Raw genomic sequence first — 13,428 nt, 5'->3', positions numbered from 1 at the left:
ACCTTCCACACACCCTCTAATTAAAGTCTATGATTTACTTCCCATTAATTACCATGTTTGTTTCAGTTACGATTACCTCATTAAATCAGCATATTTCAAAAGTGGCATCAAGCTTTATATGGCACACATCCAGATAAGTGTACTACAACATATTTAACAGAATACATACTGTACATACAATACAGTCCCATACAAAGAGCAACCTACATTTTGTCTCCTGCCAACTCCGGTGTCAAAACTGACAGCATTATGCCTTGGCTGATCCCTTAAACACCCCTCAGAGCATCAGACACAACATGCCCAAGTAATTACACTGCAAACATGTTCATCTCTGCGTTCATATTCCCACGAGACAAAGGAACACAGTTTAAGTTCCCTTAATACTGTCTAGGTGTGAGGTGCTGTCTGTAGAGTCAAATGAACAACATTTCAATTTTCATGACTGAACACTGGCAGCGTCTTCAACAGTCCTAGTCCTTTTCCTTTGAGGCCATGTCAGGTCATAATTGTAGCAGGGCCACCGTGGCTTTCCTGCTATTATTAGCGTGTTTGTCTTGAGCTGGAACTCCCAGATGCTCAGATAAGGATCAGAGATAATGGCACCGGAGGAGATGGCTGCCATTTTACGGTCTCCTAACCAATTGAGCTATTGTGTGTGTTTTTTCTCATGTTATTTGTAACTTATTTTGTACATAATGTTTCTGCCACTGTCTCTTATGACCGAAAAGAGCTTCTAGATATCAGAACAGTGAGTACTCACCTCATACTGGACAAAGATTTTGTCTTTAATGAGTCGGACGCAAGGGATTTACTTCAGACACAGGACAAGGCCCAAATCCCCATCATTCGCATGAAGAATCAAATCAAATCAAATCAAATTTATTTATATAGCCCTTCGTATATCAGCTGAAATCTCAAAGTGCTGTACAGAAACCCAGCCTAAAACCCCAAACAGCAAGCAATGCATGTGAAAGAGGCACGGTGGCTAGGAAAAACTCCCTGGGAAAAACTCCCTAGAAAGGCCAAAAACCTAGGAAGAAACCTAGAGAGGAACCAGGCTATGAGGGGTGGCCAGTCCTCTTCTGGCTGTGCCGGGTGGATATTATAACAGAACATGGTCAAGATGTTAAAATGTTCATAAATGACCAGCATGGTCAAATAATAATAATCATTGTAGTTGTCGAGGGTGCAACAAGCACGTCCGGTGAACAGGTCAGGGTTCCGTGGCCGCAGGCAGAACAGTTGAAACTGGAGCAGCAGCATGGCCAGGTGGACTGGGGACAGCAAGGAGTCATCATGCCAGGAAGTCCCGAGGCATGGTCCTAGGGCTCAGGTCCTCCGAGAGAAAGAAAGAAAGAGAGAAAGAGAGAATTAGAGAGAGCATATTTAAATACACACAGGACACCGGATAAGACAAGAGAATACTCCAGATGAAACAGACTGACCCCAGCCCCCCGGCACATAAACTACTGCAGCATAAATACTGGAGGCTGAGACAGGAGGGATCAGAAGACACTGTGGCCCCATCCGATGATACCCCCGGACAGGGCCAAACAGGCAGGATATAACCCCACCCACTTTGCCAAAGCACAAGAAGAGACGGAGATATAGGGGTCGTAGGTCGGGGTGCCTTGTAAGAATCAGTGGGTAACCCGTCTCTACCATCAGTCCTATTAGCCAACATGCAATCATTGCATAATAATCTGGATAAGCAAGACCCTCCTACCAACGGGACATTAAAAACTGTACTACTGTATCTTACGTTTCACGAGTTGTGGCTGAACGACGACATGGAAAACATACAGTGAGGGGAAAAAAGTATTTGATCCCCTGCTGATTTTGTACATTTGCCCACTGACAAAGAAATGATCAGTCTATAATTTTAATGGTAGGTTTATTTGAACTGTGACAGAATAACAACAACAAAAAATCCAGAAAAACGCATGTCAAAAATGTTATAAATTGATTTGCATTTTAATGAGGGAAATAAGTATTTGACCCCCTCTCAATCAGAAAGATTTCTGGCTCCCAGGTGTCTTTTATACAGGTAACGAGCTGAGATTAGGAGCACACTCTTAAAGGGAGTGCTCCTAATCTCAGCTTGTTACATGTATAAAAGACACCTGTCCACAGAAGCAATCAATCAATCAGATTCCAAACTCTCCACCATGGCCAAGACCAAAGAGCTCTCCAAGGATGTCAGGGACAAGATTGTAGACCTACACAAGGCTGGAATGGGCTACAAGACCATCGCCAAGCAGCTTGGTGAGAAGGTGACAACAGTTGGTGTGATTATTCGCAAATGGAAGAAACACAAAATAACTGTCAATCTCCCTCGGCCTGGGGCTCCATGCAAGATCTCACCTCGTGGAGTTGCAATGATCATGAGAACGGTGAGGAATCAGCCCAGAACTACACGGGAGGATCTTGTCAATGATCTCAAGGCAGCTGGGACCATAGTCACCAAGAAAACAATTGGTAACACACTACGCCGTGAAGAACTGAAATCATGCAGCGCCCGCAAGGTCCCCCTGCTCAAGAAAGTACATATACATGCCAGTCTGAAGTTTGTCAATGAACATCTGAATGATTCAGAGGACAACTGGGTGAAAGTGTTGTGGTCAGATGAGACCAAAATGGAGCTCTTTGGCATCAACTCAACTCGCCGTGTTTGGAGGAGGAGGAATGCTGCCTATGACCCCAGGAGGAATGCTGCCTATGACCTGCCTAAAACCATCCCCACCGTCAAACATGGAGGTGGAAACATTATGCTTTGGGGGTGTTTTTCTGCTAAGGGGACAGGACAACTTCACCGCAATAAAGGGACGATGGACGGGTCCATGTACCGTCAAATCTTTGGTGAGAACCTCCTTCCCTCAGCCAGGGCATTGAAAATGGATCGTGGTGTTGTATTCCAGCATGACAATGACCCAAAACAAACGGCCAAGGCAACAAAGGAGTGGCTCAAGAAGAAGCACATTAAGGTCCTGGAGTGGCCTAGCCAGTCTCCAGACCTTAATCCCATAGAAAAGGAGGGAGCTGAAGGTTCGAGTTGCCAAACGTCTGCCTCGAAACCTTAATGACTTGGAGAAGATCTGCAAAGAGGAGTGGGACAAAATCCCTCCTGAGATGTGTGCAAACCTGGTGGCCAACTACAAGAAATGTCTGACCTCTGTGATTGCCAACAAGGGTTTTGCCACCAAGTACTAAGTCATGTTTTGCAGAGGGGTCAAATACTTATTTCCCTCATTAAAATGCAAATCATTTTATAACATTTTTGACATGCGTTTTTCTGGATTTCTTTGTTGTTATTCTGTCTCTCACTGTTCAAATAAACCTACCATTAAAATTATAGACTGATCATTTCTTTGTCAGTGGGCAAACGTACAAAATCAGCAGGGGATCAAATACTTTTTCCCCTCACTGTACAGTCGGCTGGGTTTTCCGTGCATCGGCAAGATAGAACAGTGGGGTGGTGGTCTGTGTCTATTTGTCAATAACAGCTGTTGCACAAAATGTCATATTAATTTAGTCTCTAGCTTTTGCTCGCCTGAGGTAGAGTTTCTCATGATAAGCTGTAGACACACTGTATACCAAGAGAGTTTTCATCTATATTTTTCATAGCTGTCTAGTTACCACCACAAACTGTTTCTGGCACTAAGACCGCACTCAATGAGCTGTATAAAGCCATAAGAAAAAAATGCTCATCCAGAGGCGGCGCTCCTAGTAGCCGGGGACTTTAATGCAGGGAAACTTACATTTCTACCAGCATGTTACATGTGCAAACAGAGGGAAAAAACTCTCGACCACCTTTACTCCACACACAGAGACACGTACAAAGCACTCCCCTGCCCTCCATTTGGTAAATCTAACCATAACTCCATCCTCTCGATTCCTGCTTACAAGCTAAAACTAAAGCAGGAAGTACCAGTGACTTGCTCAATACGGAAGTGGTCAGATGATACAGATGCTAAGCTACAGGACTGTGTTGCTAGCACAGACTGGAATATGTTCTGGGATTCTTCCAATGTCATTGAGGAGTACACCACATCAGTCACTGGCTTCGTCAATAAGTCCATCGATGACGTCATCCCCACAGTAACCGTACGTACATACAGTACCCCAACCAGAAGCCATGGATTACAGGCAACATCCGCACTGAGCTAAAGGGTAGAGCTGATGCTTTCAAGGAGCAGGACTCTAACACGGACGCGTATAATAAATCCCGCTATGCCCTCCAACGAACAATCAAACAAGCAAAGCGTCAATACAGAACTAAGATTGAATCCTACTGCACCAGCTCCGACACTCATCGGAGGTGGCAGGGCTTGCAAATTATTACAGACTACAAAGGGAAGCACAGCCATGAATTGCCCAGTGACACAAGCCTACCAGACGAGCTAAATTACTTCTATGCGTGCTTCAAGGCAAACAACACTAAAGCATGCATGAGAGCACCAGCTGTTCGGGACAACTGTGTGATCACGCTCTCTGTAGCCAATGTGAGTAAGACCTTTAAACAGGTCAACATTCACAAGGCCACAGGACCAGACGGATTACCAGGACGTGTACTCTGAGCATGCGCTGACCAACTGGCAAGTGTCTTCACTGACATTTTCAACATGTCCCTGACCGAGTCTGTAATACCAACATGTTTCAAGCAGACGACCATAGTCCCTGTGCCCCAGAACACCTAGGTAACCTGCCTAAATGACTACCGACCCGTAGCACTCACGTCTAAAGTCATGAAGTGCTTTGAAAGGCTGGTCATGGCTCACATCAACACCATTATCCCAGAAACCCTAGACCCACATCAATTTGCATACCTCCCCAACAGATCCACAGATGATGCAATCTCTGTTGCACTCCACACTGCCCTTTCACACCTGGACAAAAGGAACACCTATATGAGAATGCTATTCATTGACTCCAGCTCAGCATTCAACACCATAGTGCCCTTAAAGCTCATCACTAAGCTAAGGACCCTAGGACTGAACACCTCCCTCTGCAACTGGATCCTGGACTTCCTGACGGGCTGCCACCAGGTGGTAAGGGTAGGTAACAACACATCTGCCACGCCGATCCTCAACACAGGGGCCCCTCAGGGGTGCGTGCTCAGTCCACTCCTGTCCACACCTCTATACCAGATGGTGTCAGAGGAACGCCCTACAAATTGTCAAAGACTCCAGCCACCATAGTCATCGACTGTTCTCTCTGCTACCGCACAGCAAGCGGTACCGGCGCGCCAAGTCTAGGTCCAAAAGGCTTCTTAAAACCTCTTAAGGATCCACTCCTCTTTTTTCATTTGGGATGCAGACAGAGGATGCTACTGTGGAGGATGCTACTGTGGAGGCAACATGGTGTACCACTGAACCAGTATTGCCTTACAGAGAGACAATAGGATGCAGTAAACTTTAATCACCTCAGGAATTTAAGGCTGTTGCTTAAGTCGTTCTATTTTTAGCACGCTTTTGTGTTGTGTTGGTATACAAGAAGGGATTCACTGTTTGTTTTGCTCGTTCGCTCCAGTTCATAGAGATCCAGCCTCGTTTACAACTTGTACAAATGCAGAATAGTGAGATCGCGCCAACTGTTGTCAATCAAACCTGAGCAAGGACGGCTCTGTAAAAATACAGTATATCGCCCTCTGTTGTCTAGGTGTCACACTGTACCACAAGAAAAGTGATGGCGGTCAAGATCTATAAGAACGACGTGGACCAGGACAGCATCGTACGAGAGATCAGTCTACTGCGGAAGCTCTCCCACCCCAACATTGTCAGGTCAGTCCCCTGTCCAACATATATGACAAATGCCTGTTTTTAGAGGAGGATGTGTAGTTGTTGCAAAAACAGCTTAACATTGTGACACTAATGCTAACTATTATTATTATCCGTTGATTCTTCCTAGGTATCTTGGAATCTGCTTGCGGGAGGATAAGCTGTATCCGATACTGGAGGTAAGATTGTCAGTTTGTTTGTGATCGTGTTGATAATCACAGATAGCAGATGTGTTTTCCTCTCAGTACATGTGTGCATTTCACCATAGTAGCAGTGTTGGAAGGGAAGAGACTGGTATGCCTATGTAAAACTCATAGAAACCCGATCTATATGGTATAGCACATAGAAACACATAAGGGATCTCTACGGCACATTCCCTCCTCTGTATTTCAGCACCTGGCTGTAGTCACGGTTGTTGGAGGGAATAGATTGCCGTGTATGTGTATAACCCATGGATCTAGGATATCTATGGTTCTTACACAGCCTCTCTCTGTGCTGTCAGTATGTGAGTGGGGGCTGTCTGGAGGACCTCTTGGCCCAGGAGGACGTGTCTCTGTGTTGGAGGGAGAAGGTGGACCTGGCCTGTGACATCAGCAGAGGCATGACCTACCTGCACTACAAGAACATCTACCACAGAGACCTCAACTCCAAGGTACACACACACACACACACACACACACCCACACACACACACACACACACACACACACACACACACACACAGACACACCACGGTCGGGCTCGGGTCACGTCTGGACAGATAACTACTGTCACGACTTCCGCCGAAGTCGGTCCCTCTCCTTGTTCGGGTGGCGTTCGGCGGTCGACGTCACCGGCCTTCTAGCCATCGCCGATCCACCTTTCATTTTCCATTGGTCTTCCTCACACCTGGTTCCAATTCCATCAATTACATGTTGTGTATTTAACCCTCTGTTCCCCCCATGTCCTTGTCCGGAATTGTTTCTTGCAGTGCTTGTGTACGTTATGCTGGTGGATACCGGGTTTTGTTTGACCCATTCATTGATTGTTCTGTTTACGGTGGTTTTTATGTTTATTAAACGACACCGTTGTAAATCAGTTTTCGCTGTCCTGCGCCTGACTTCTCTGCCGCCAGTACGTACCCCGTTACAACTACAGTGGTGCCAGTCCAAAGCACCTTACTAATGCAATCTGGGCTCCAAATAAAAAAAAGCACGGCACTTTCATTTGACGTCATATTTTTCCCATGTATCAGACGTGAGTTGGATGTTGATTGAAGGTATCAAGGACAAGTAAAGTAAATGTTTCTGATTATTTCTTGATCTGTAAATCAGATAACTGGGGTCAGCCGACTATTTTCTCCAGCACGTAGCCGTGGAGCCGCCTAAGACATCCAATATATCTGCCCTCTACACAAACCCTCCTGATAGGGACCTCACCTAATGCCTAATTTGACCTCCACCAGCTTTCTCAGAACTGAACCTTTCACTGTTTCACTGTGTACAACGCAAATGCCAAGCTCCAGGGTTTGAATTATTCATCGGCAGTTTTAGTTCCACTGGACAACTATGTGAAAGGATAAGAATAAGCCTTTTCTCAAAGGCTGCATCGCCAATGGCAACTATTCCTACTTCATTAGGCAGTACCGTAAGGGATGCTGCCAGACAGGCCCAACTCCTGCACATGTACATTATACAATCAGTCAGTAAGCTTTGTCCAAGCCAAAACAGCCCAAAGGGCAGGGGCCTGTCTCCTGTTTCTGTAGCGTGAGGCACCATGATGTACAAGTACACCCCCTGGACAGGACTCTAGTCTATAGTACTAGTAAGAAGGGGCGTAAGGTTGGGTGTATTCCACCTCCTAGATAATCCTGTATGTGAACGGGATGAAAGGGGGGTTGTTTATATACAAAGCACGCACACACACGCGCACGTCTCCGTTTCTCATCATCTGTCCAGCACAGTCCAAACTCCTCTCTTTGGTGGTAAAACACATCAGTCATGAGATAACGATGGGCTGTTTGGTTGTGATCCTTCCCATTGCTGTGTCATTACAGGCCCATGGTGTGTCAGGAAACGCCCTGCATGCTCTAACTAGCACCAGCCAAGTCTCTCCACCAGCACCAGGGACAGAGGTTAAGGAGAACTCTACACTCTGTTTTATATAACACAGATACTGATCTTCTCTGTCTAGCCACTGACCCATAGGTCTACATACGGATCCTGTCTAAATCACTGTCACAGACTTATTTGTCGAAAATTACTGTTCCGCTCTGTCGTCACTAGTATCGGGACAACAAAATGTCCACCTCGGCCCCCCAGGTCACATCTCAATAATTGACTGTTCAGAGAGGATGGCTGGTGAAGGGACGTTTCAGACCGGATTATGAGGCAGCCTGCTAAACCAGCTGGTTTCATATGGGTACTGTTTAATGCAGGAGCCATAGGCAGATCAGTAATCTTACGTGTGTTTTGACAGTTGTATCCAATGTTATGACTGTGTTCTGTTCTCCATCCCTGTGCCTCTTTGTACATTTGAGAATCTTGTGGTTTGATCTCCAGTACAGTGATAAGTCATACCTGTCAGCACTCCAACACTGAATAAAGAGGTGTTTCGTATCATGTAGAAATACACACTGACTTTCTATGGAATTAGGTTGCAACCTCCAGGCTCAAATGCAAAGAGACGTTTATTGAATGGATGATGTTTATGTTGCCTTGTCGTGTTGATGTAGAAGTGTCACACTGACCTCTTGTGGTTAACATGTTGCACTGCAGTGTGACGACTGTATGACTTCAATGATTGTTTTCTGTGAACTCCAGCTCTATGAATATCTACTGTACATTTCAAGCTGCAATATGTAACGTTTTGGGCGACCTGACAAAATTCATGTAGAAATGTGAGTTATTGATCTGTCATTCTCATTGAAAGCAAGTCTAAGAGGCCTACCGCCTCTGTTCAATGTGCTCTATTTTTATGCTTCCCGTTTTTGTCTTTTTTACTTTTGGTTTTGTACACCAGTGTCAAACAGCTGAACATACAATATTTTTGGTTATGGAAAATATATTTCACAGAGATTTAGATGGTACAATGATTCTCTACACTATACTGATTGTTTTGTCACAGAAACTGAAATTAACTAGAAAATGGTGGAGCGATTCTGCATAGTGCATCTTTAAGTATACATTTTTATGTCAACTTTATAGTCAATTTAAATATATTTAATAGATTTGATAGTAGTGACCAGTCCTGGGAGTAATATTCTGAACGTGTGTGTGTGTGTGTGTGTGCGTGTATGTGTGTGTGTGCGTGTGTGTGTGTGTGTGCGCGTGTGTAGAACTGTTGTCTAACATTGTCTGAACATTGTGTGTTCAGAACTGTCTGATCCGGGAGACGTATCGGGGCAGGGAGGCGGTGGTGACAGACTTTGGTCTGGCCAGAGAGGTGATGGTGGAACTGCCGGTCAACGACCCCGAGAGGAAGATGTCTCTGGTGGGATCTGCCTTCTGGATGGCCCCCGAGATGCTCCGAGGGGAACCCTACGACCGCAAGGTCGGTAGCCTACACACTCTCTGCATCCCAGTTTAGTGCACTACTTTTTACTGTCTATTTAACGTTCATTTAACACGTGTAGTAATTCATAACAATGTAATAATGGAAGTAGGACTTGAGTAAACAAGATAACTGCTTTTCTCCAGGTGGACGTCTTCTCCTTTGGGATCATGCTGTGTGAGATTCTGGGTCGGATCCCAGCAGATCCTGAGATCCTTCCCAGAACACGGGTGAACACAAAACACACGCAGACACTGACGCACACACGCAGGCGCACAAACACACACACACACACACACACACACACACTTCCTAAACCTCTAAACTAAACCTGTACCCTTACCCTAACATTAACCCAAAAAACCTAACCTTAAACCTAACCTTAGTTCTAAAACCCTAAAACTAACCCTAGCTCCTAACCCTAAACCTAATTCTAACATTCATTCCAACCTTAACCCCCCTAGAAATAGCATTTGACATTGTGGGGACCAACAAAATGTCCCCGGTTTGTCAAATTTTGGTTTGTTTACTATTCCTGTGGTCCACACAAGTACAGTTAAACACGTCCACACACACGTCCACACACACACACACGTCCACAAGTCTAGTGACTTGATAGCACTGTTAGTTGCTAGGCCTTTAGTGACAGTGACATTGTCCGTGTCTGTCGTCCCTGGGGTGATCAAGACAAGGTCAGAGACAGCGGGAGCAGAGAGAGACTTTAATGTGCTCGTTGAGGTTTCACTTAAATTTGTTTTGTTTTGTGACATTTGTCATTGGAAGTGGGAGGACCACAGGGTCAGTTAGTCACCCTACTATCTTATCCATACAGTACTTGTTCTGCAAATTCGTCACTAGTCCCCGGTTATTAAAAGTGGGGTGAACAGTAGCCTACAGCAAAAGTCTCCTTGTTTGCCATGACATTGGTTATCTGATCTAGCTCTCTGACCTGTAACTACTTAGTGATAATCTATGGCCCCATACACACACATGTTGTACAAATGGTGTACAATGCATTTGACTTTGTGTTTGTTCTCCCTGCAGGACTATGGTCTAGACATGGAGGCCTTCAGTAAGATGGTGCAGGGTTGTCCACGACGCATCCTGGAGCTGTCAGCCAACTGCTGTCTGGTCAGTGTGAACGGGAGGAGAGACAGACACACAGAGAGAGAGAGACAGACACACAGAGAGAGAGACAGACACACAGAGAGAGAGAGAGAGACACACACAGACAGAGAGAGAGAGAGAGACACACAGACAGAGAGAGAGAGAGAGAGACACACAGACAGAGAGAGAGAGACACACAGACAGAGAGAGAGAGACACAGACAGAGAGAGAGAGACACACAGACAGAGAGAGAGAGACACACAGACAGAGAGAGAGACACACAGACAGAGAGAGAGAGAGACACACAGACAGAGAGAGAGAGACACACACAGACAGAGAGAGAGACACACAGACAGAGAGAGAGAGACACACAGACAGAGAGAGAGACACACAGACAGAGAGAGACACACAGAGAGAGAGAGAGACACACACAGAGAGAGAGAGACAGACAGAGAGAGAGAGACAGAGAGACAGACACACAGAGAGAGAGAGACACAGAGAGAGAGAGAGAGACACACACAGAGAGAGAGAGACACAGAGAGAGAGAGACACAGAGAGAGAGAGACACAGAAAGAGACACAGAGAGAGAGAGAGAGAGACACAGAGAGACAGACACACAGAGAGAGAGACACAGAGAGAGAGACACAGAGAGAGAGACACAGAGAGAGAGACACAGAGAGACAGACACACAGAGAGAGACACAGAGAGACAGACACACAGAGAGAGAGACACAGAGAGACAGACACACAGAGAGAGAGACACAGAGAGACAGACACACAGAGAGAGAGAGACACAGAGAGACACACAGAGAGACAGAGAGACAGACACACAGAGAGAGAGACACACAGAGAGACAGAGAGACAGAGAGACAGAGAGAGACCCCTGTATGAAATTGAGAGACTTAGGATTAATTTCAAACACGTTGTATGACCAACCAACACATTGCGTTTATTTAGGTGTGCCTTTTAAAAGTCATTTAAGTTTGAGCCAACATCCGCAGCATTTATCATGAATGCGATCTCCGTGAGCATCTGGAAAATTCAATTTAAAAGGCTCACTGTCTGTGTTTCAGTGCGTAGAGTTAGAATGCACTTTGACAGCATTTGAACATGCTTTGAATGATCCAGGTAATAGAATCCGCCTCAATAACAAGAGTGTGAGAAAGACTTGCATGTGCGATCTACTGCAGAAGCTAACAATTGTTGTCCTCTTGTCCTGTGGTTCAGATGGATGCGTTTCGGAGACCCTCCTTCTCAGAGCTGCTGGACGAGTTAGAGGACATCGCTGAGAGCCTGGAACCCCCCGACCCAGACCTGACCACGGGGTGAGGGTGTGGGGTCACCGTGTACCCCCAAACCCCTCCAGGAGCATGTGGACTACAGCAGGCAGCCACTCCAAAGTCTTATACAGCAGAGGAACTTTATACTCCAGGACCACTCTACAGTAACACATGCAGGGCTCACAATGCAGCTCTCCCTGCTGACTCTGTGTGACTCTCTGAAACAGAACCGGATGACCAAAAGTTCAATAGGATGGCGGAATTGTGCCATTGTGTGGGTGAGGACCAAACTACACTCTTTCTTTCTCTCATTCCCTCTCTCATCCTTTCTGGTTTGTAATGTCGCATATTTTCTGTTGTTGATGAACAGAGTTGGCAGGTGTTAGGTAAGGGTTGGTGTTCAGTGGTGTTCAGTACTAGGGTTAAGTAGGCAGAGGAAGGAGCACTATCCCTCCCTCTCAGGATGTGAATGAAGTAATACTAAACTCAATGAAACACTAAACCTCAGCAAGACTTTAGCTGCAGTTGTGTATCAGTTTATATGTAATGCCTTTGTGTCTTGTCATGCTTGTACAATAACGATTTTGCTTCACCCTTTTTATGGGGATACATTTTGTTTACCATATCAAATCCATACAGTACTCTGTTTATATTTTGTGTTTTTAGTTGCTATGGGAAACTAGGATCTTGCTTACTTAAAGAAGATTTAAAGCATTGTAATAAAATGCATGAATTGACTTGTGTATTTACTTGAACTGGACTTTCCATGGGTGAAAAAAAGATGGACACAATTTTGCTCGTTAGCCTCATTAGCTTAAGGTCTTTAGTTGGTGTCTGGCTAAAACCAATCTGTTGAATAATTCAAAACAATATGTGGTTATTCACTCAGAAAATGGGCTTGGAGATCTTCCTTCATTCTGACATTCTCATATTTCCTTTTTATTGCAACAGGGGAATCTAAAGGTGATTCCCCTATTGCTTACTCCAGACTATTGATACAGTGCCTTTGGGAAGTATTCAGACCCCTTGACTATTTCCACATTTTGTATGTTACAGCCGTATTCTAAAATGGATTAAATAAAACATTTTCCTCATCAATCTACACACAATACCCCATAATGACAAAGTGAACACAGGTTTTTATAAATGTTATTACCTTATTTACATAAGTATTCAGACTCTTTGCTATGAGACTGGAAATTGTGCTCAGGTGCATCCTGTTTCCATTGATCATCCTGGAGATGTTTCTACAACTTGATTAGAGTCCTCCTGTAAATTGAATTGATTAAATATTATTTGGAAAGGTACACACCTGTCTATTTAAGTGCATGTCAGAGCAAAAACCAAGCCATAAGGTTGAAGGAATTGTCCGTAGAGCTCCGAGACAGGATTGTGTCGAGGCACAGATCTGGGGAAGGGTACCAAAACATTTCTGCAGCATTGAAGGTCCCCAGGAACACAGTGGCCTCCATCATTCTTAAATGGAAGAAGTTTGGAACCTCCAATACTCTTCCTAGAGCTGGCCGCCTGGCCAAACTGAGCAATCAGGGGAGAAGGGCCTTGGTCATTGAGGTGACCAAGAACCTGATGGTCACTGTGACAGAGTTCCTCTTTGGAGAGGAACTCTCCAGAAGGACAACCATCTCTGCAGCACTCCACCAATTAGGCCTTTATGGTAGAGTGGTCAGACATAAGCCACTCCTCAGTAAAAGCCACATGACAGCCCATTTGGAG

General features: G+C 45.2%; 1 protein-coding gene across 7 annotated transcripts in view; it reads left to right on the top strand.

The window, feature by feature from the left end:
• Positions 1–12,431, top strand: part of LOC115204000 (dual specificity testis-specific protein kinase 2) — a 31,518-nt gene extending 19,087 nt beyond the window's left edge. For 6 of the 7 annotated variants that reach the window (XM_029769181.1, XM_029769183.1, XM_029769186.1 and 3 more), the window contains 7 exons: positions 5,659–5,780; positions 5,908–5,956; positions 6,280–6,429; positions 9,132–9,338; positions 9,455–9,538; positions 10,353–10,439; positions 11,642–12,431. In XM_029769181.1, coding sequence (XP_029625041.1) covers positions 5,659–5,780; positions 5,908–5,956; positions 6,280–6,429; positions 9,132–9,338; positions 9,455–9,538; positions 10,353–10,439; positions 11,642–11,743 — 801 coding nt within the window. In that variant the 3' untranslated portion in view covers positions 11,744–12,431. The remainder of the gene's footprint in view (positions 1–5,658; positions 5,781–5,907; positions 5,957–6,279; positions 6,430–9,131; positions 9,339–9,454; positions 9,539–10,352; positions 10,440–11,641) is intronic. The other variant, XM_029769182.1, reaches the window with a different exon arrangement.
• The last annotated feature ends 997 nt before the right edge of the window (positions 12,432–13,428 follow it).

The sequence above is a fragment of the Salmo trutta genome, chromosome 12, assembly GCF_901001165.1.
Source record: "Salmo trutta chromosome 12, fSalTru1.1, whole genome shotgun sequence".
Taxonomy (NCBI): domain Eukaryota; kingdom Metazoa; phylum Chordata; class Actinopteri; order Salmoniformes; family Salmonidae; genus Salmo; species Salmo trutta.
The sequence above is the reverse complement of the archived record's forward strand: the minus strand, read 5'-3'. Positions and strand labels throughout refer to the sequence as shown.